A 25,140-nucleotide genomic window follows, 5' to 3' on the forward strand; every position below is an offset into this window, starting at 1 on the left:
GAGCCTTACATCAGGGGTGCCCAAGATCTCATAACAGAGACCTTTCAGGCATGCAGCTTGCCCTTTCTCAAGTGTAACAGAGTAATCAAATGTTACAGGTGTATTTCACACATTAATGTGTGAAATTAATTACAGTAGAAACCCATTTTACGTTTTCCAGGGGACCAGAAAAAAATATGTAAAATCCAGGAAAATGTGAATTCAGGGAAATGTATTATGCATCATATATGTGGGACCACAAAACAACAATGTAAAATGAGGGAAAACTTAAAATCAGGGGATGTAAAATGGGGGTGCTACTGTAATTAAATGTGTGAAACACACCTGTAACATTTGATTACTCTGTTAAGCTTGAGAAAGGGCACGCCGCATGCCCGAAATGTTGCAGTTATGAGATGTTATGTACCATACAGGTTGTATTCTTATGAACTGAGAATATAACTTTGCCTTGTTTCGATAATCTGTTTATTCTATGTATACACAATATATAACAAACAAACAAATGTATTTGTATATAAAAAAATACGTGTGTGTGTGTATGTATATATATATATATATATATATATATATATATATATATATATATATATATATATATATATATACACACACACACAAATATATATATATATACACACACACACATATATATATATACACACACACACACACACATATATACACACACATTTTGGGAGTTTTTTGAAAGTGCAGCGGGTAAAACCTAGTCTCTTTATAAAATGTATAATGTTGGCCAGCTAAAATATATTGCAATATATGGACAAACAATCCCTGTTTTGTTTAAAGGATAAGGCATTTTTACTAGCTTAAGGCACAAAATGTCTCAATGTCCTTAATATATTGATAAGGGGTTGAGTGCAGAGGACCTCTTGTATTTGTCTATGTGAATTTTGTGGTCACAGCCTCATTGCACCCCCCCCCTTTATGTTTTTAAAAATTAGTGGTGAGCACAACTTTCGCGTGTTTGTTATATATATGTATAAAAAAACCTCTGCTGTGCTGAAAAACTTGTATTAATTTGAGCAATTCGAGTTTATTCCCGCAGAAAACTCTATTAATTCGAGTTTTTGGGGTTGTTCACCCCGAGCTTTAATTTCACACTTTAATAAATCTGTCCCTAAGTGTTAGGGATAAGATAAGAGAATGTTTGCCAGCTTACTGAAAGCAAGTCTTAGTGGCACATTCTGTCACAGAGATTGCTGAGGAGAGAGGATTTTAGCGCCTGAAACTAAAAATAGACGTAGCAATCTAGCTATTTAATGAATTCAAGAGATTAGCTAAATGTTGACTTGAATTCAGTATGAGTAGGTTTAAGCCTTGCAAGACTAAATTATGTAACAGAAGCATATACAGTATAGTATTTGCATCCGATTGTAATTTGCACAAGCTGCTGAGTTTGCTGCACCTCGTCCATTAACCCTCCACACAACAGGCCTATTTGAGAATTGTACTTTAACGGATAATAACTGCACGTGGCAATACAATCATGGTTGCATCTGTAAGCAGCAACATGAATCAAATTTGCGGCAGCGGTTTACTGCCATAAATTAGTTCCATTTTTAAAAGTTGTGGTTAAAATTCCAGTTTGCAACAAAATATTATTTGTGGTTCTTCAGTTGGATAGCTGTGCCCTATAACAAAAAACATTTTAGGGGGTAGATTTATTATAGGCTGAATTGAAAATTCTAATTTTTCAGCAATTGATGGGCTGCCCCTCTGATGCTTAACTGCTAGATAAGGCTAAAGGGTGTTTAACCCTCGCATATATACATGCTTGTTGAGAAATGACTGCAACCTCAGAGCATCAAGGAGTAAGACAGCCAACAGCCGCTGAACAAAGGAGATTGCAAACAAGATTGAGAAGAAAAAGCTTCAGAAAAACATCTCATGTACCTCAAAACAGGTACAATATTTTAACAGACATACATTACAAAATTGTTTTATTTAGTGATGAGAACTTTTATATGCTTTTTAAAAAAAACATGACTTTAGATCCCTTTAAGGGAGTTTAAAAAAAAAACTCCCTTAAAAACATGAACTCCAAATTCTACCCTTGATAAATGTGCCTCCAAATGTCATGTTTTTGGAATGCCAAGAGAACAGAGATGATTTGTATGTTTAACATTCTCCTAATTAAACTGGCCATACATAGATTCACATGGTTTTTGCAGATGTTTATCGTCTGGCTCCCAAAAGTCAAAAGTGCTTCAACTCCCATCCTTTGTAATTTGTTTGTTCTGTATGAAGGTTTAAACAGATAAATTCTATGTGGGCCGTTTATATGTGGCCAAATCATGGACTGAACAAACCAACACCTAAAGATCAGGGTAGCTACTGAAAATAATTGTGCAGTAAACATATTCTAAATATGTTGCATCAATCACTTGTAAACATTTGCTCTAGCTTTGGGGTTTATCAGAAAAATAATTACGCTAGGACCAGTAACACAACCTTTTTATAAAAAAACATTGTATCCCCCTTCAGTAATACCTCCATCCTGTACAATGTCAACTATTTGTAATTGCTTATTCAAAAATACCATGATAAATATCTGCTTCCAGTTGTGCAGTGTCTGAGGGCAGCTGGAGCTGAGGGAATGTCGCCATATCGCCCTATTTCAGAAGACACTGCACAACCTGAAGTAGATATTTATCAGGGTATTTTGAATAGAGAATTTAAAACAGCTAACTGGCAGTATAGATGTATTATTGGAGGGGGCTACAAGGGTTTTTTTTATAAAAAAAAATTTTTTAGTGATACTTTTCCTTTAAATTTACTATACCGTGCCTATTAAAAGACCTTTCAAACCTCATTAAATGACATGTTTAATTAAATGATTTATAAGATATAATAATTACAGTAACATTAGGCTTAAACCATATTACAAACTAAATATAAAATCATCATAGTCTTTAACTCAGTCCACAGGATGCCCCAAGGTAATATGTTGCAGATTCAGGGCATCCCTAACTTAAACAGAAACACCTTTTCCTTTCCTGGCCTTAATTTACAAATGCAAATTAGGGTTCGGTATTCGGAATCTTTCACGAAGGATTCAGGTTTTCGGCCGAATCCCAAAAAGAGCATTCGGTGCATCCCTCGTTTGAGTGATGCAGCAGTGAGGGGTGGGAAGCTGAGGCATCTAAGGTACAGAATGTGATGCAAAAACACTTGCTAACATTCAAGTATGAGGAAGCACATCCTTATATGTATACTACATACCCAAGCATTCCTTTGAATACAGTCTATTTAACCTATAGACCATGCTTACCGTAAGTCCTGGTGATATTAATAAAGAATATACAGTGAAATCTCAATTTTAAATACCATGATTTTAAGTTTTTCTGCATTTTACATTTTTTGTGATCACACCAATTCATAATGCATTTCAGTGGGTGCTTTTCCCTGATTTTATACAATGTTTTCCCAGATTTTAAACCAAATTGTTGTCCTGATCACAAAAATGGTTATTCAGCCTCTGTGAATATTATTATTAGTGGGGGGGAAGAAATTTAAAATACTAAGCAGATGCAGATTTTGCTATGGTGCGGTCTGTAAATGGTTAATTTCAATTAATCTGCAACTCATACAGCCATGCACAAATAACTTATTGCTTTAGGTCGTGCATGTGACTGCCAGAGAGCCTCCCCCACATTAACACAGTAAATATAGTATTTTAAAGTAAAACAGACTCCTGTGCTTATATCCTTTGAGAACTTGAAGAATAAGTTACTTTAAAACATTTCCTGGATTTTACAATATTTTTTTCTGGTGCCCTGAAAAACATATAATGGGGATTCTATTGCATTTTATTTTGCACATGGCAATCTGCAGCAGAAAAACACTACCAATAAATGTATCAAACTCAAATGTAATAGAGAGAAGAACTCACTGGGAAAATTCCCACTCCTAGTAAGGCACACTAGTATAAAATTAAACAAATCTCTTCAATATTTTTGGACTATATTGAGTATTGAGTATCACTTCATGTGGATTTTAGGTTCTTGTCATTGTTTTGTGTTACCCTTTGTGGGTCACAGCTCTTAAGATAAAGCGAAGAACAACCGAGTCTACATATTTACCTGCAGTAAGCCCTCTAGACAAGTAAATAAGGGCACTAGATGAGCTCCAATATTTGCATTTTGCACTGCTAGTAAGAACTGAAACTGGCACTTACCTTGAACACATCTGACACAGGGACTGAAGGGAGACAGCAGGCATTGCATTTAAAACAGAGTTATAACAAAGTAGAAGAAACGACAGCACCTCGAACCTATAAAAAATAAAGTTATTTTATCAATGGCTGCTATAGGGTTAATTACAGAGAGAATGAAAGTTCGAGATGGAAAACATGAGCATATAATCGAAAATCGATCATAAAGAGATCAGAAACAGACTCTGAATATCCACATCATGCAAAAAGTTTGGACAGCTGTCTCCAAGTTAAATTATCTCTGTAGAGAAAGAATAAATTTTTTTCTTATTATTATTTTCACATATAAATTCTTTTCTTTCATAGACAAGGCTTGTATTTCCTGTCAGAGTGGCCTGGAGTGAACCCATATGATAACCCTTGGCTGGAGTTAACAAGGGCAGCGAAACTATTTTACTTTTTCAGGGGAAAAATGGTGTGAAATCCAGGGAAATGCATTTTACTGTATATTGGTGGGGTGTAAAATGAGGAAAACTTAAAATAAGGGTATTTAAAATTGAGGTTTCACTGTATAGTGTAATAAATCTTGACAATAGACTAAATGTGAAAGTATTCTGGAGTTTACCTGTTCTGTGCAGTTAGCATCTCCCTCTGGGGATGAGGGCCACTGTATACAACTCGTGTAAGGCCATGTTGAGACAATGCTCCTTCAGTAAGAGCCATAGAACCGATGCTGGAAGGCTACATAAAACAAAGAAGCACCATGATGAACAGGATTATTAGGTCCCAGGAAAAACAAGTCTTCATGTGTGAAATGTGATAGACAAAAGCACTGGAAATTGTGCATAAATGCATGAATGAAAAGAAAGCATAAATTAAAGAAGAACTAAACCCTAAAAATGAACATGGCTAAAAATGACATTTTATTTACTGAACTTATTGCATAAGCCTAAAGTTTCAGCTTCTCAATAGCAGCAATGATCCAGGACTTCAAACTTGTCACAGGGGGTCACCATCTTGGAAAGTGTCTGCGACACTCACATGCTCAGTGGGCTCTGAGCAGCTGTTGAGAAGCTAAGCTTACGGGTCGTCGCAAATTATCAAGCAGAAAACGAAGTTAGCCTTTAATATAAGCAGATTCTACACGGTTGATTATTAAATTCTGATGGTAGTAATTATCTGTATTAATTACTAATCAGCCTTATACTGTGACATTTGTATTCTATGTATACTGTATATTATGAGTAGAAAAATACCAGCCTTCCTATATATTTATCTTTTTTTCCTATTAATAACATTGGGATCAGCCATCATCACCGACCAGGTGGCAACCCTAATTGTGAGTCAGTCCCTAAGCTCAGTAAGTGACAGCAGTACAGAGCATGTGCAGTGAATCAGCAGAAAAGAAGATGGGGAGCTACTGGGGCATCTTTGGAGGCACAGACCTTTACTGCTACAGGGCTGTGGTTGCCTTGGGCTGGTACAGAAGCCCAAAACATAATGTACAACATTTCTAGACTACTTCTTTAGTTAAGCTTTAGTTCCCCTTTAACATTTAGTACTTGACGCATATACAAGCAATATATTTTTTTCATGGCATTATAATTGTACCTGTAAAAAGCAGTGTTAGCTTAACCACTTATAGACCTTACATTTGTTCTGTCTGTATGGGCCTTGTCTTTATTTCTTGTAAATAACCAATAGCTTGGTCAATTTAGGGCAGCAATCTCCTGAAAATGTCTTTCTGTTAACTAACATGGGATCACTGCAAGTAAAACACTTGCAGCTATCCAGCATTATTGCAGGATGAAGAAGGCAATTTTCCACAATAATGTTGGATCACTGCATGTAAAGGGTTTTATTTGTTTTCATTTAATGGAAAGGCATTTTCAAAAGATCTGATATCTGTGAGCAGGGCAGATTCCCCACAGCAAATCTTATGTGCCTCAAGGGGCCATTTTTTCATTGCGGTTATTCAAATTTGATTAGAGGTTTTTTTTTTAAATTTGAGATTTAGCATACTCTGGCCCTTTAAGAACTCAAATTCGAATATTCGCCACCTAAAACCTGTCGGAATTGCTGTTAAAGATAATGGGAGGCGTCCAGAGATCAATTTGGAGCTGTTTGCAGCCTTCCTGACATTTGAGGTTTTTTCTGAGAAAAAACTCAAATTGAGTTTTTTTTAATTCGAATAGAATTCAATTTGAGTTTTCGGGTCAATTATATTCATCCGACTTTTAAAATTTTGATTTTATTAATAAACTTCGATGGGTCGAATTTTGAGTTGACCCTTTATAAATGTGACTACCTTTGTTTTCAGGTTTTTACAGTCCAGAAGTAGCTGCAACTTTATTACTATTGAAATCATACATTCACCTTATATGACCTAGTAATCGGCTTATAATATTGACATCCAACTGGAGAAAGAGGTTGATCAGAGGGTCTTAAATTAGGCAGCACAATCTACAGTATTTTCTTTAGGACCTGGCTAATATAAGAACACCTAACAAGAACATCCCAGAAACTCCATGCAAAGACTTACAGGATACATTTACCAATAAGCTGGAAGTCATATTCGTCCCCTTTAAAAAGGCAAGCAATGGTTATGACAAGTACAAGGCTATCTGGTGATTCTTACCTCGTGATACACAGATGGCTTAGACAAGGACGGGATAGTAAATGACAAGATCTTGCTGTGCCCCTGTTCGTCCATTATTTCCTGGTGAGAAGAAAGTGTTTAGACTGTCAGTAAAATTACCATAGCCTATAAAAATAGTACAATAACACAGTATCTCCCTGTACTGTGTACAACAAAGCAAATTACTTGGTAGGGCAACAATCTCCTGAAAATGTCTTTCCGGCAACTAACATGGGATCACTGCAAGTAAAACACTTGCAGCTATCCAGCATTATTGCAGGATGAAGGCGGCAATTTTCCACAATAATGTTGGATCACTGCATGTAAAGGGTTTTATTTGTTTTCATTTCATTTATATTATATTATATTATATTACACATTCAGTCACTCCAGTCTTTATACATTACATTTTTGCTAACTAACTATATTAGAAACATTTTTTATTTTGCACAACCTATTTATCCAGTTTTTATTTTTACACTGAACAATTCCTTAAATAGTCTACAGAAAGCCCTTTTCCTGAAAGGTTACACAGAACTGTGCTTCATATAGCAGAGTGTCTATGGGTATGTCATGTGGATATTTTCTTCAGTTACTAGAAAAAAAATCTTTCAGTGACAGGTTCAACATCCAAAGTTAATCAACCTCTGTTAGACATAATGAATTAATACCATGTAATTATCCACATTGCCATGTGGATTGCCCAAATGACCCTCATAATCTGCAGATGTTGGATACATACGTGGGTTAAAAAGTCTCTCCTACTACACAGCTGCTCAGTTCCCTGTAGCAGGAATAAACCACGGGTGTATCAGAGCTCTGCCCTCAGCAGCAGGATTAGAACGTTGGTGTCTTGCTGCATCCCATACAGTGGGATAAATACTTTTAGTGCCCCCCTCCCTTATCAATCCCACTTATTTTCTCAGATGCCTCTATCAGACACCTTTCAGCAGGATTAATGTTTTAAATAAACAGTTCAGTGTGAAAATAAAAACTGGGTAAATAGATAGGTTGTGCAAAATAAATAGAACACTACTTCCTGCTTTTCAGCTCTATAACTCTGAGCTAGTCAGCAACTTGAAGGGGAGCCACATGGTACATAACTGTTCAGTGATCCTCACCATTCAGCTCAGATTCAAAAGCAACAGATATGACCCATGTGGCCTCCCCTCAAGTCTCTGATTGGTTACTGCCTGGTAATCAGTGGAACCCAAGAGAGCAGCAAAGCAGGAAGTAGTGTTCTGGCTATTATATTAGACATCCAGTCGCTCCAGTCTTTATACATTACATTTTTGCCTAACTAACTATATTAGAAACATTATTTATTTAGCACAGCTTATCTATTTACCCAGTTTTTATTGTGTTAGTATGTAGAGAGTGATATTGTAAGACAATTTGCTGTTGGATTTAATTTGTATTTTTTTCCTTTTTTCCAGCTTGAATTACTGCCCCCATTGTTACACAGCAGCTTGTTTATATAGTGAATAAAGTACCACTTATTATAAAATATAAGGATATTAAAAGTCACCGAGGAGTTCCATGACCATATATACAGGTCATGGAACTCCCGAGGTTACTTCTAATATCCTCATATTTTCCAACAAGGGGTACTTTATTTATTATAATACACAAGTTTTAGTGAGTCATGTGACAAAAATGACATCACTAGTCACCGTTTACAAGGATATAATTTACAGGATATGCATGGCTTTTGTGTATTATAAGCTATAGTAGTCTTTCTGAAGCAAACATACAGCTTTTACCAGTGCAGAGCAACACTATCCTACATTTTAATATAAATGCTCAGGGCCTGTGGTTTTTCCGGATAGCGAATCTTTCCGTAATTTGGATCTCCATACCTTAAGGGTAAGGGCAAACGCTAAGATTAGGGAAGATTTAGCCGCCCGGCAACAAATTGCCTCTTCTTCAGGCAACTAATCTTCCCGAAAAGCTTTAGTTTTCCAAGTCGTCTGAAGTTGCCTCACGAGGAAACTTCAGTCGCCTCACGAGGTAACTTCAGTCGACTTCGGAAAACAAAGAGATCCGAGTGCCATCCCACCGGCAACTTAGATTCTAGCCAGCGGGAAGACTTTTTGAGGAGATTAGTTGCCCGACGAAGAGGCGACTTGTTGTCGGGCGATTAAATCTCCCCGAATCTTTGTGTGTGTATCTGCCCTAAGTCTACTAGAAAAGCATGTAAAAATTAGATAAACCCAATAGGATTGTTTTGCCTCCCCTACAATTAGGATTAATTATATCTTAGTTTGGATCAAGTACAAGGTACATTTTTATTATTACAGAGAGAAAGGAAATAATTTTTTTTTTTTTAAAAATGGATTATTTGGATAAAATGGAGTCTATGTGAGACAACATTCCTGTAATTTGGAGCTTTCTGTATAATCGGTTTCTGGATAACCGATCCTATACCTGTACCATAAAACTGAGGAGTCCAGCTTTTAAATGGGGGTCACTGACACCCATCTAAATACAAATGCTCAGGAAGGCTACACATTTATAATTATTGGTACTATGTATTACTTGTCTTTCTATTCAGCTCTCTCCTTTTCATATTATTCAAATCAATGCATGGTTGATGGGATAATTTAGACCTTAGCAACCAGATTGCGGACATTGAAAATTGGAAATCTAAATAACAATAAAAAGCTAATTACCTCAAAAACCACAAATAATAATAAATGAAAACCAATTGCAAATTGTCTAAGAATATCACTCTGTACATCATACTAAAAGTTAATTTAAAGGACAACTAAACCCTAAAAATTAATGTAGCTAAAAAATGTCATTTTATATACTGAACTTGCACCAACCTAAAGTTTCAGCTTGTCAATAGCAGCAATGATCCAGGACTTCAGACTTGTCACAGGGGGTCACCATCTTGGAAAGTGTCTGCAACACTCACATGCTCAGTGGGCTCTGAGCAGCTGTTGAGAAGCTAAGCTTAGGGGTTGTTGCAAATTATCAAGCAGAATATGAGGTTGGCCTGTAATATAAATTGATGCTACAGGGCTATTTATTAAATTCTGATGCTAATTGCATTACTTTCTGTGCTGCCATTTAGAAACTATCTGTATTAATTACTAATTAGCTTTATATTGTGACATTGTGTATTGTATATTGTGAGTGGGTCCCTAAGCTCAGTAAGTGACAGCAGTACAGAGCATGTGCAGTGAATCAGCAGAAAAGAACATGGGGAGCTACTGGGGCATCTTTGGAGACACAGATCTTTACTGCTAAACGGCTGTAGTTACCTTGGGCTGGTACAGAAGCCCAAATCACAAGGTACAACATTTCTATCTACTTCTTTAGTTAGTTCTCCTTTAAAGGTGAACAGCTCCTTTTAATGCATTTCTTAGCTACACTGTCCACTTCATCTGATGTCATCTGAGGATTAATATATTGTGAATAATGCACCTTCTATTGCAAAATATTGTAAAAGATATCCATATTATACAGTAAATCACCACATAGAGGCACAAGGCTGAAGGTCAAGTGCTTTTATACAGGTCATGATACTCCAAGATAACCAAATCCAGGTTTTGGATGAATCCAAGCCTTTTCCAGCAGGATTCGGAAGAATCCAAGTGCCTAACAGAACCAAATATGAACCATAAAAATGAATTGCAAAAATTGGTGCACATCCAGGTACATTCTAGACATTCTAAAATGTAGTCTTAAGAACTCCTAGCACCCTTGCCACATCATTTTTATAACACCTGCCTTAAATGCTTTTGTCTACTGAATTCAGATGAACCCCTTGTTTTTATGCAAGACAGCATACAGGACAAATTCTGATTTCATGTTTGGTTCATGGACGGTTTGCTCACTGACTGATGTCTGGAAATGACATTTTGATGGTGCATCAAAATTCCTGAATCATTCCTCTACAAAACCACTATCTGCAGCTCACTGTCCATCACTGCGTGTTATCATCCACAATGAAATGTCAGCTCGCCCCCCCCCTAAATCTTCCACTATCACCGCAGGTGGTTTTTGAAGGAACTGGTATCTCAGAATTGCTGCTTTTAACTGTCAGTTGCACTTATCACAGCACATAGCAGCTATGCTCTATACATTTTATAGTCCAGAATATATACATTATATACTCAAGCCTTCTTTATATTATTATTATTATTTATATTCTTTATACCAACATGCTTTTTCTGGCAGAGTTCTTGGCATGGGGAGTTGGGGGTGTACATAAATACAAAAGAGGGGGCTAGGAGTGTAGAGGCCTCTTAATTTAGAAGCAATTTTGATATGTATTGGTAAAACACAAACAATCTGCATCTGTGTGTGTGATTTTATATATTTGTACACTTGCACTAGCAATTTTGAGTTTCCCTGAGGAAGAACACAATTGGGTTGTTGAATTAATTCCAGATGACTGTGGTACCTTGTTCTGCTGTTACTACATACAAGGACTCATTATATATTAAAAATGTTCAGGGATTATTCTATCCTATGCAAAATATTTTCTGACAGTAAGTAATATGTAGTGATTCGCTGAACTGTTCCATAAAAAGATGAAGTGGGACCTAATAATATTTCATGTACTGCAATGTAGTCTTTTATTTTCAGTATTTCAGAATATTATTGTAATATACTAGAGGAAAGTGCTTCTCTACACCCTTATCTATCTGTGCATTCACTACGCTTATTCAAACACAAAGTAAAAAAAACAAAGCTACTATATTGCTTAAAACTAATTGTCATTATTTCCGACAGCTTGGACAGCATTTCACTGTATATATTCATCAGTTGCTTTAAGCTGACATTGTAGAATAAATGAAGACGGAGGGCAACATTCCTGAAGCAAACATCATAGTTTGCATCTATAATAAGGTTTTTCATGTAAAACTAGGGAATGTCACCATGAGGCAGCACAAAGTAAATCAATGTCCTTCAAAAGAGCACAGGAACAATGTCAAGTCTGCTTAAGAAAACACAACTAAAGTAGAGCGTATATTTTATTTTTACCAATATTCTAACATTTTAAGTTTTGTAGCATAGGAATTAACCGGTCACTAACAAATAATAAAATGTCATTAGCAAACCACTTCCGCTTCAGCACCCACAAAGAAATGTGTCTTGAAAATGTGTTACAAACCAGATTGTAGACACTCAGAAGCAGCGCCTCAATACATCCGCAGCTCAGTAGTTCTCTGCTCGAAGACATCGAAAGGTAGCACCATATGAGCTCTGGCAAAAACTGAAGGGTAAATGTCCTGAGACATTTCTCTTTGCTCCGATAAAACTCAAAGAGCTGATGGCAGACAGGCTCCAACAACTGAAAGAATAAAGAGCAGCCATTTAACAAATAGTATGTACGTGTGTATCTACTTTTAAAGCCATTTCTGTATATATTCCACTCTGTTTAGAAGTTGCAATGGTCCTTTAGCCAGTTTGCTGTAATCATTCATCTAACTGCCGACATTATTAGTAAGCAAACCTTACTGAAGTGGGTTTCAAAGGCCATAAAATAAAGTTTGTTTGGGATAATGGGGAAATTCTTTGTGATTGCCAAAAGGCTCTAATAGTCAATGAAGAAAAAAAACCTAGAGGTTGAGGGATCTATATGTGGTTTCCTGGTTGGGGTCATACACTATATGCTATAATCTTATAGACAGTCTCTATTTATTGGGCCTGTTGGGTACTATTTGGGCCTCTGTTTATGTAAAATGCCAGGGTCTATTTAGAATCTTAGTCCAGACCTGCTAAAAGCAATTGATTTGATCTTCAGGGTCGCTTAAAATAACCTGGATTTTGTGAAGACACAAAAAAATGTATAATTTGCAATTTATGGTTGTATTCCTAATTTGGGATATTATAGACCTCTGCCAATAGCAAAGGTTTTATAGTAGCTAGATTAAAATAATGATTAAGCTATTCACCACTGGAAAAAGTAAAACGAGAGGCAAATAAAGACAATAGAATACACAGTGGGCTGCGTATAATTGTCTTGTCAGGGAGTAGTTTCCCTTTAATGTAAAAGCAATAGTTCAAGCAAATGTTTTGAGTTTTCTATTTTTAAATTTATGCAGACTTTACTTGGCAAAACAGCAGTGTTTTCAAAGCATAACCATACATGGGCCCCCTCTAATGTGTACCCGAAACACTTCCAGGCTGCTTATTTGGCACAGCTATATCGAATGATATTTGGGTTTGGCTCCTTTTTACAAACAAAGCTCTGTATATGTAATATATGTTTTCCCAGGTATAAGGTAAGTTAGGGAGCCAATCAATACAAATGGGAGGTAATGTTTATATGGTTTGCTTTCAAAATATTTTACAAATATATTTATTAGTATAAGTAGTATAAGTATGAAATGCTAGAAATTTGTGCATGCTGCATTTATAAAAACACAACACACATAAAACTTAGGTTTTGTGAGTATAACTCAATTAAACTTTCCAATTCACACAATTGCAAATCTGTTCAAAAATAAGTAAAAATGCCTCTCAAATGACTGATCTCGTGCCCGTCTCTATGAGACACTGTATAGTCTCCACAGAGCAGAGGTCATTTAGTAAGTGACTAAATGCACCTCTTTTGGAAATGTTTAGATACAGCAACTAACCATGTAACTTTACTGAGCCTTCATTTAAATGTATATATATGTACAGCAAAGTGATATTACTCTACCCAAATGTTGGAGATACATAAACTAATAAAACTAAAAAAATATTAGGATAACTTTTAGCTTGCAAAGAATGCTATTTTCCATTTCCTAAAAAAAAACAAGCTTTTATATAAACAGTGTACTTGAGATTAAAGTAATGCATCAATAAAAGCTGGAGGGGTGGGTTGCTAAACTGCAGCATGCATTGTAATGAACAGTCCCACCCACTCTTCTTTCAAGAAAATCACACCACTTGTGTCCTTTTTTCCTTATCCCTTCCAAATACACAATTTTTACTGATAGTTTTTTTTTTTTTGAAAGCTTTAGAATGTTTGCACTTACATACAAGAGACAAATAAGTCTTTGCATAGCATCTCTTATTTAATCTTATGAAAAAGTGGACAGTTTTAATCTAGCTTTATATATTTATAGCTACACTGTATCAATATTCTGGTCATTAGAAAAGGATCTCTTACATTACATAAGAGATCCTTAAAGGAGAATTCAACCTGTGAGGAAAAAACCCCGTAACCTCCCACCCTAGGTAGGCCTCCCTTCCTCCCCCGGGGGAATTGCCCCATACTCCATACTAAGGGTAAGGCCATACGAGGAGATTTTGTCGCCTGGCGACTTATCGCCACGTCTTTTGCGCGACTATCTCCCCGAACTGCCTCAGCGTTTTTTCCCCATAGGCTACAGTGCAAAATCGCCTGCGCTAATGCACACGCAGCGATGCGTTTTCAATAGTCGCCCAAAGTTGCCTCACTGAGGCAACTTTTAAATTCTCCTTTAAGAAGTCACATTTTCTGGTTAGAAATGTAATTGCAACTGAAATCAGGATTTGTTTCTACTTTTGAAAGCAGTTTAACGGAGAATCTTTAGGCTGCATATTCCCAAAGGTGCTACTAGCCACCTAGACCACTAAAAAAAATGATGACTATTACAACAATGTTTCCATATGAAGCTGTGAGCTAGACCAAATTTTGTAGTACAATGGGGTGCTTTAGGCACATGGGGGTTATTTCATATTTTTTGCCTCTACAAATGTCCAGAGGATAATGCTGTTGAGACATTTTATTCCACTCTTTTCCCTTCCTTGCGACTTTCAGCATTATACCTTAGATTCCTGCAACTTTTAGTTTGACTGTCCAGTTCTCATCCAAATCAGTCAGTTGAAAGTTCATTATTACTTACCTACAGTAGACTGATGAGAAAGTTAATCTTTCACCATAGATCTTTTGTACCTACCTCACTCTGAGGCTCCTGAATGACTTCATATAGAGCTGATACAAGAGAAGTCTTGTTTTTCAAGCCAGAAGCATAACTGGAAATAGATGTCTCAGGCAATGTCTGTGAAATTAGGGAACATATCTAATTTATACAATATCTTACTAAAAGAAATATTGAAATAATCACTTCAATACAGATAGCCTGTTCATTGAACTTCTTTTTTAAAAATTATAAATATTGAGATAGTAATTGCAGAAACACGTTGCTAACTGCATTGGAAAAGTCATTAGTACTATCCTTTATTCATAAAAGGACTACTCTACAACACCTTACAGAGAATGTTCATCATTCCCATTAAAAGGGTTGTTCACCTTCCAAACACTTTTTCCATTTTAGTTGTTTTCAGATTGTTCACCAGAAATAAAGGCTTTTTTCGATTACTTTCCATTTTGAATTTTATTTACGGTTTCTTCCAAACCAAAATTTGATTTATAGGCCCACATAACACAGAAACCACAAATATATCCATCACAGTTACCTCTTTCTTCAAAAAGTATGAATAAATGCCATTTATTTTTTATGCTGAAATCCAGCTGTTTCACAATTCTTCTCTTTCTGCATCATTTAAAATCCTGGCAAGGAAGGAGGGACTTCTTGCAACAACTTCTCCACAGCTTACAGACAGCATGCAGGAACTACATAATCCACATTTCATTGCACTATGATGTTGCTTTCCTTATTGAAATCATGTGTGCAGGAAATTGTGGGGTTTGGAAGATACAAAGTAACAGTAGTCAGCCAGCTCAGCAAAGTAGTCAGAGAGATCAGCAGGAGTGCAGGGGGCTAGGGAACTGTCAGAAACCATTAAAAATCATGAAAAGTCTGCATATGTTTTAAATGCTGAATATTGCAAAGTTGCTTGAAATTATGTTTACTTTTCAAAAAATCTTAAATTATGTTTTTGTGGAGTTCCCCTTTAATGTTTCTGGTGTTTCAATCTGGCAGCGCAGTAATCCAGCTGATCCAATTTTGCAACATTTAGTCGATACATTTCTCAGGAGCTTCTCTGGAATATTAGCAACTATTGTATCTATTATAACAGTTGCTTTTCATGAAACCCAGGCATTCTGCTCAGCAGGGACAAATAAGAATTGTATCAAATAAATTTATCAATTTAGAACAGTTTACAAGGTCGGCAATCCCCCCCCCCCCTTGCAAAGCGGTTTTAGAAGGTGAAAAATTAAACTTTACACTTCAATATTAGAAAAAGAGTAACATAGAAAATAGAAAGTAATTGGAAAAAGTCTTTATTTCTAGTGAACAATCAGAAACCAACTGAACTGGAAAAAGTGTTGGAAGTTGAACAACCCCTTTAAAGGGGAAGGAAACCTAGTCGGCTCAAACCCCCCCCCCTCCCGTTTGTTGTCCCCCCTCCCTCCTCCCCCGTGGCCTACCCGTCCCGCTGGGCAAATGCCCCTAACTTGTTACTTACCCTTCTGCGCAGGTCCAGTCCAGGGAGTTCACCGACGACATCTTTTTCCACGCGATCTTCTTCCTGCTGTGAACGGCGCATGCGAAGTAGGATCAGTTCACCGGTACGATCTACTGCGCATGCGCGTGACTTTCGGCGCATGCGCAGTAGATCCGTAGCGGCGAAATGCTCCTACTGCGCATGCGCCAAAACGCCGTTCACAGCAGGAAGAAGATCGCGTGGAAGAAGAGGTCGTCGGTGAACTCCCTGGACTGGACCTGCGCAGAAGGGTAAGTAACAAGTTAGGGGCATTTGCCCAGCGGGACGGGTAGGCCAGGGGGGAGGAGGGAAACAAACGGGAGGGGGGGTGGGGGGTTTGCGCCGACTAGGTTTCCTTCCCCTTTAAGGCAACCCTGCATGCAACAAGACAGAGTTGAAAAGTCTCCAAGCAAAATCTGTTACAAAAACTCTACTGGAACATATTGTCCTAAATTCCACAACTTCAGGCATGAAAATCTGAAACAATATTTATTGAGGGTTCTCTGCAGATCACATACTTTAGTAATCAAACTGTTCAGGAGACACCTACCATTCATTTTTATGATTTGTTTTCCTAGTATCTAAGGATAGGTGAGAGATTAGATGCTGTAAAACGTTAAGCTTTCATACCCGAAATACCATTAAAAAACTATCTTTGGGAAAGCTTTGCAGTCTGATATATGGAGAAGAAGGACATAAACCCAGTTCAGACTCTACAAAATGTTTAATTTGCAACAATATACGTTTTCCTGGGATAATCTTCCTTTAGTGGCATTTTTGGCTTTAAATGTGCATAGGTTGTCCTGAAAATCAGTAATCATTGCCCTCCAGAAAAATGCTGCATGCTATTTGTGTTATGTTAGAATCTATTACCTTAAATTCTGATAACCATTCCTCTACAACTCCTTTCTCTGAAGTTAGCATCTTCCAGCATCTGTAAAACGATTTCCTTTAAGCTGTAAGAGATAGTAGAAGAGGTTTAGAGACTGAAACAGTATATACACCATTAAATTCACAACAATAATTGGAAATTCCAACTAGATGCAGCAGAGATCTATAAGAAGCAAAAATGAAGAAACAAGAGTGGATATATTTATAAAGGGTTCATTAAAAGATGTTCTTTTAGCTGAATCAGAATTTATTCAAAAGACAATTTCTGCTAGCAGTTTGGTGCATGCATATGTTTCAGAATCACAAGAAAAAATGTTCTTCTTGCATTTTTTTGATGCATTTCTATTTTCAAATGCGGCTTTATCCTTTGATTTCAGTACACAAGGGGGTGTATTTATCAAAGGTCAAGAGCAGCTTATACCAGAATTACTGGTAATATCTCCTATCTGTGGCTAAATTAATTTAGGTCAAAAGTCCACATCTGATAAGACGTTTGTCTTGCACAAATAATTCTATGCTAAAATCAATACACTAAATAAATTAAATACAATAAACCAATTTCTGTTATGTTACACATCTCTTTCATAAAATATATGTTGAATCGACTAAGGTGTAGGTTATATATTTTATAATGTATACAAGATTGGATTGCACCAAATTAAATTCAGAGCATTGCTGCAAGCATTCAGATTATGGTTTCTCCTGTAGTATAGTTTATTGAAAGATTCCTCATTTTATTATTATTTTTTTTTTATTTATTATTTATTTATTTATTTTTTAAGTATTTTATATTAATTCACAAATGTTTTTCTGAAACCATGAAGTCCTAATCCTCTTACTTTAAGAGGCAGCGACTTCATTTACTAGCATATTTGTCAGGCATCGACAAAATGTTGCCCTTCAGATGCTATTTGACTTTTTTTTTTAGATCTACATCCCCACTGCAAATTTTTCCAAACGAGGATACTAAAATCAAACTGACTTTTACGTTACTATCAAACCACTATGTTTTAAATTAGGAGTGGAGGTTAAAGGTGGAAGACACCAGTAAGAAGGACCTATTCCAGTTTGAGCAGTGGTTTCCAAACGGTGTGGTGGTACTGTAACACTGGGTGCCAGTCTGAAGGATATTTAGGGTGAGATTTGGGCATAAGATCCATTTGCATGTCTAGATACCCCTGAAAGCCCACAGGTAACCGATACTGGGAATAGATAGCTGGTACAGCAATGTTTTCCTATATCTGTAACCTTGCAATAAGCTAAGGGGCTCTGAACAATACATATAGGGGTGTTTAATGCTGCAAAAATACTAGTGCTACGATCTTCTTAAGAGTTATTTAGTACCATTCAACAGGACAGTTTGGAAAATCACACCAAACACGAGTGACCAATAGTGTGAACGTGCTTTATGCTTTTCTTGCGAATGCGTTTTTATGACCAGTATGCGCAGTTTACATTCTGTATTGCTATTTTTACATTATTTTTTAATAGTAACAAAGTATTTTAAAGAATACAGATGTATGTAAAGTAAAGCAGACGTACATCCCAAACACATAATTAATGAAAATGGTTGCACACATTATGCCGTTTATTTATACGCATGCACACAGACATACATAATTTCTATCAGAGCTCTGGACAGCCTATAGGCATTGTATGAGGCACAATACCCAACCCCCAGACACTCAGAGCTGACCTGACTTCTGTGCCTTACAATGCCTGCGGGTATATTTGAATCATGTCAAGCATGATGTTGTCATTTATAAAGTACTAACATATAGCAGCACAGCTCCTTCCTACCAAGCGGAGATAGCAATTGTAATGGACCCATCACAGTCACACGGATACACACATACACACGTCATGTCTCATCAGGAATCAATTAATCTACTATGTTCTTGTATTGTAGGTTGAAACCTGGGCAAACACAAGCAGAACAGACAAATTGCACATGGATAGTGCCCTGTTTGGGATTAAACACAGGACCCAGCAATGCAAGCCACATGATCTTCAACAACAAACTCAGCGAAGGGGGAAGAATTCTGCAGGACACCCTACTCATTAACATCTAAGTGTTCTTTAATACATCATTTTTGCAGATTAAATAATTATAAATTAACTACCGTTGACTGTTAAAGAAATAGATGGCTTGACAGCAAGGGGCAGATTTATCAAGGGTTAAATTGAAAAATTTTAAAAAATGTTATGGTCAAAACTGTCAAATTCGACTAGGGAGTTATTCAAATTTGATTTGAGTTTTTTTAAAAAAAAATCCAAATTAGATTTTTGAGATTTTATCATACTCTGGCCCTTTAAGAACTCAAATTCGACTATTCGCCACCTAAAACCTGCCAGAATTGCTGTTTAAGTCCATGGGAGACAATCCAGGGATCAATTTGGTGATGTTGCAGTCTTCATGACATTCAAGTCGAGACACTCGATTCAAATTCTATTTGAGTTTTTGGGTCAATTAACTTCACCTGCGTTTCAAAAATTCAATCCCAATAAATTTTGATTGGTCGAATTTCGAATTTGAGTTTTTAAAAAATCACATGAATTCGAAATTTATTCTTGGATAAATGTGCCTCCCCGTAATAACTGCAAGATAGGATCATGGGCAGTCAAAAAAAAAAAAAAGCTCATTCTATAGCAAATTCCAACCATAAAACCATGGAAGCCAGACAGATGGACAGGAACATCAAAATGCTTGCATGAAGGATTTTAAATCCGTTTAACCAGCACTTAGATGCTGAGGTTTGACAGAAAATGCCATGCAAGCAAACACACAGAGAAACCAACCCAGTGCAAAATATTATTTTCCAATACAGTGATATTACAGTCTTTTTGTTTCATCTGTTACAATGTGAAACAAGGGAAGGCTGAGGGCCAGAGAGAGTCCATGCACTATTAGGGGTCTGGTTTTAGTATGCCCATAAACCACTGAAATCAGCATGGGTTAATGCTCTAGATGGAAGCTCTCCGGCATCGCTTTAATGGCCACAAATGAAACCGTGACTGGGCAGCATGCCCTGAATCATAATAGCCACAATTCTACTATTCTAGAGTGTCTAGGAAGACGGGCATGTTACTAACCATTGTACAAAGCTGGGGGAGATTTCTATTAAAAGGAACTGCAGACACTATAACGCATGTGGCTTTTCAATAAGTCCTTTGTCATTTCCATCAGAGAAATACTGATATGTAGATGAAGAAAGAAAAATATCAGCAACTGTTTGTGGCAACCGCTGGATAATAAGCATGAGAATAAGAATGAGAACATAAATATAACAGGAAACCTGCTGCGTCTGAACCATATCATCCAAGTCTGATAATTAGACTATATGGAAGACTTAACCTGGTCCTGCCTTATATCCACCCTAAAAATACACTATTATACCTTTTTCCTCTAGATTACACCCCCGGTGTACAACTGCTAAAATACAAATCCTGAACAATTTGGATGGTTAAAAATAAAAAAATAAATAAAAAAAAAGAGACCCTAAAACATATATATTTTAAAATACATTTGTTTTCTTTAATGGTGGCAAAACACAATCATTTCATTACTAATACTGTACTAATGGTATCCCTTGTAAAATCCACATTTTATTTAGCTGTAACATTTGATACTTTAATAATTTAACAACAAGATGAAAACTGTACAGTGGAGCAGAACAAATGCCAAACAAATCCCAGCAAAATCTAAACTGAATAGAATTGTTATGGGTGTTGTAGATCAGAAAGAGCTGGGGAGACATGGGTGAACTACAAGTGACCCCTGCTTAGGTGAAGAATAATTTGTAATATTCTGTTACATAATTGGACATTTCAGGGGTTATTTTCTAAACCTCGAATTTATCTGGTTGGACTTTTTTGGGTAAAAACTGCAGAAAGCCAGAATCTGAAAATCTGCCATCTCAGCCCTGCTGAGGTCCTGTATAAATTAAATGGAGAACGGTCTATCTCAATTTGAAGTTTTCGTGGTCTGTGCTGGGTTTAGCCAGAAAATCAGACTTTTTCAGGGTTTTCGGGCAAAAGCTCTATAAATTTTAGCAATTTGGGGAAAAAGCCTTAAAATTTTGAGCGATTAGGGTTTTGGCTGAGAAAAAATACTATTGTTTCCCCATCTAGAAGAGTAGCCTCCCAGATGGCTGAGGGGGGGGGGCAGACAGAAGTTTTAATAAAATTCCACTGGTTTGAGAACCCTAAACTGTAAAAAGTATAATAATATCTTTTTCTTCACTTCCATGAAAAGCATGTTAGGCCTCCTTCATACATGTGTGGCCTGACTGAAAGTAATGACAGCTGGTCCAAGTTCAACCAGATTTAGATGGTTTATTTAGATTTAGTATGGATCAGCAGAGCAGAACTCACATCCACTTCCTTTTGCTGAAGATGGGTCAAACAGCTGGAATTCTATGGTATATTCTAAACCTTTCTCTGGCTTCAGAAAATTCCATGTGACAGAATACAGTTGCTGCTATAACAAACATTGCCGCTGCATCAGACTCACAGTAATAGCTATGAAAATGGCTGAAATCTGATCATAGCAGCAAAAGAATTCCCCCCCCCCAAATAAAACACAATGTGCGCTGTAAGAAACAAATCCTAGATATGACATTAATTATTATTTATTTAAGTGGTTTATAAAGACTTAGAATTTACAATAAAGGTGAACATAAAAAGCAAGTGAGATTATGAACTGTGAACTGGTCGAATCCCATTTTTCACCTTTTCTCATTCATTTAAATGCTTCAATTCCACGGGTCATAAAATTTACAATCAGTGGTAAAAAGACTAATCATAGAAGCAGATGGGTGACTTTAAAGCCACACACTATTACTCTCTTCCCAACAAACATCGTCAATAGAATAGCTTGGACTTTAGGTGTAGGTGTCTTTCAATGCTCACACGATACCCCTTTTTCAAATGAGCTCATCATTTTTTGCCCTTCTAGATATATTCCATCAACAAGTGTTTTTGAAAGAGAAGAGATTTTGAGAGGAGAATAACGAAGTGAGTATATATTGCATGTCTTCAGCTGTAACACTGACTGCAAATTTATAAACTGTCTTTAGACATGAAATTTTTTATTGAAAGGAGGTTTTTTTTTTTTACAATGTGCAATGCCAAGCATTTTGTGTTGTGGTGCAAGTACGTTCTTTAAATTGATGACTTGTGCTTAAAACCTGAGAGACTGAATGGGGTTTGCCAGAAGCCAGGAGAAATGGCACCTGCCTGAACATGTAATGCTGTGGGCAAAGTCTGGTGGAGGATGAATTTGTAATGTTGTTTATGGTTTGGGCTAGGGTGCTGGTTCCAGTTAAAGTAATTCCATGCTACCTACTTTGTGGAGCAGTTTTAGCACAAAGTTCTTTTTGGAGATGGGAATAGAAGAACTTGACTGGCCTGCAGAAAGTCCTGAACTCAACCCAACTGACCACCTGCAGCATGAACTGAAACACCAACTACACGCTAGGACTCACTCACAAACATCAGTAACAATGTTTCAACATCTAGTAAAAAGCCTTCTCCAAGAACATGCTATACAGCAGTGATCCCCAACCAGTAGCTCATGAGCAACATGTTGCTCTCCAACGCCTTGGATGTTGCGCCCAGTGGCCTCAAAGCAGGAGCTTATATTTGAATTCCAGGGGGCAAGTTTTGGTTGTATAGAAACCAGGTGTACTGCCAAACAGTCTCAATGTAGGTTGACAATCCAAATAGGGGCTACCGAATGGCCGATCACAGCACTTATTTGGCATCCCAAGAACATTTTTCATGCTTGTGTTGCTCCCCAACTCCTTTTACTTCTGAATGTTGCTCACGGGTTCAAAAGGTCAGGGATCCCTGCTATACGGGTACAGGATTTATTATCTGGAATTGTTTGGAGCTGATGTTTTCTAGATAGGGGATCTTTCTGTATACTAAGTCTGCTATAAATCATATAAACATTAAACAAACCCTATAGGATTGTTTTGCTGCCAAAATGGATTCAAGGAGCTTAGCCACCATCAAGTACAATGTACTATTGAACAACGTATTATTATGGAAAAAGTAATAAAAAATATTTAAAAATGCTGAATGATTTGATTAAAATGGATTCTGTGAGATATAGCCTGTTTGTAAGTCAGAGCTTTACGAACAAGGTGTTGTCCAGAAAGATCTGAAATACAGAAAAGCCTTTTCCCACATACTCCATTTTACCGAAATAATCCAAATTTTGAAAAATGATTTCCATTCTCTATACTACTACTACTACTACTACTACTACTACTACTACTACTACTACTACTACTACTACTACTACTACTACTACTACTAATAATAATAATAATAATACAGTACCTTGTACTTGATCCCAACTAAGATATAATGAATTATTATTGGAATCAAAACCAGCCTATTGGGTTTATTTAATGTTTCTAGTAGATTTAAGTTATTAAGATCCAAATTATGGAAAGATCCCTTATCTGGAAAACACCAGGTCCCAAGCATTCTGGATAAAAGGTCCCATAGTTGTACCAACAAACGAAGGCCTGGACTGCGATTCACAATAGGCTTTGGTATTTCTACTACAGTGAAGTCTAAAACAGCCCCATTAGTTCATTGTAAAGTGCCTGTCTGTAGAAGCTTACGGCAGCCTCTCCAGCATTCATCAGAACATCCAGATTGCCAGCTTCATAGATTTCAGAATGGAATAATGATCAAACAGTTATCTGGGTACTTTAGAGAATATACCCCATATGTAATAAAAGGCACTATATTTATCCAGGGGCAGTAACTAATAAGAGATTTGCTTTTAAACAGGTGACCACAAAATGCTTCCTGACAATTTGTTGCTATGGGTTACTGCTCCTGGGCAAACGTAGTGACTTTTATTACATAACCCCCCATTATGTAGGTTACCATTTACCAAATTAAAACACAAAGGTAGAGAAATTTGAAAAGCAGATCTGGGTGCAAGAAAGGCTTGATTCTGGTAATACTAAGGAATTATACAATGTAAATAGTGACTAGTGTAAACAAATGAATAGCACATAAGCCAAAAACACCCAAACACCTGAAAGATTACAAAGACAAGAAATTATATTTGTCATGACTCAAATTATTCAATGCGTAAAACCCATAATGTGCAGATGTCACTAAGTTTCAACTTCCAGAATTCACCAACATACTTCCAGAGAGCTAAATATAATATACATATATATAATAGGGGTCATTTACTTTGACCTCAGAGTAAGACCACACCCTTTAGTGCTTAACGGAATAGTGCCATATAGCTTTTTTTACAATTTCCACCATAGCTACACCCGACCCGCACCCGTTCCCGCAACCCGCATGCTTACCCGCTTGCACCCGCTACCCAACAGTACCTTATCCGCAACCCTCTGACCATCAAGAAACAGGAAGTGCTATCATTGTAAACTGGAAGTGACATCATTAGAAGTTGGCGTGATCAGAAAACAAGGAGTAAAACTCGCTATTGAGAAGACCTGCAACCCTGGAGAACCGCCGACCCACATCTATACCCGCTCCCGAAACTTCTGCCTGCAACCCCCAGGGTACCCGACCCACTGCAGGACTCTAATTCATATTGAAAGTCTAGAATATTGGGCCAAATATCTGCAATGATGGTGGAGATGTTCTGGGACCATTTATTGAAGGGTGTGAGCTCAATGGGTGGAATAAGCTGGGTGGAAAATCTAGAGAGAGGTTTGGTGAGTTGGGGGGGTTGTGGGCGCTGTCCTCTAAATGCCTGGGTGTTGTGTCAGTAGCGTAACCCTGTAACTGAGCAGAGCATGCTTTAGCTGAAAGAATATAAATCGCATATTGTTAGGCAACTGTAATTTGTCCTTAAGGTCTTGAAAGTCACATATTACTGCATTGTCACAAAGATCTTTAATGTACTTAATGTTATAGCTAGTACAAATGTGTATATCAGGGATGTAGATGAGGTACATTCGGGTTGTGTCACAGTGGGGCATTTGCAGATATATGGTTAGAGGGTCTTGGGAAGACGTTCAGAGCAGTGCACCACTTCTATCATTAGCAA

The 25,140-nt window shown here is 37.0% G+C and overlaps 1 protein-coding gene across 1 annotated transcript in view; it reads right to left on the bottom strand.

Moving 5' to 3' along the window:
* Positions 1-25,140, bottom strand: part of fam126a.L (family with sequence similarity 126 member A L homeolog) — a gene marked incomplete at its 5' end in the record, with an annotated part of 54,988 nt that overhangs the window by 15,422 nt on the left and 14,426 nt on the right. The window contains 6 exon segments of the mRNA NM_001096801.1: positions 4,199-4,294; positions 4,800-4,915; positions 6,813-6,893; positions 11,941-12,120; positions 14,702-14,803; positions 17,067-17,149. Coding sequence (NP_001090270.1) covers positions 4,199-4,294; positions 4,800-4,915; positions 6,813-6,893; positions 11,941-12,120; positions 14,702-14,803; positions 17,067-17,117 — 626 coding nt within the window.

Source organism: Xenopus laevis, chromosome 6L (assembly GCF_017654675.1).
Source record: "Xenopus laevis strain J_2021 chromosome 6L, Xenopus_laevis_v10.1, whole genome shotgun sequence".
Lineage (NCBI taxonomy): Eukaryota > Metazoa > Chordata > Amphibia > Anura > Pipidae > Xenopus > Xenopus laevis.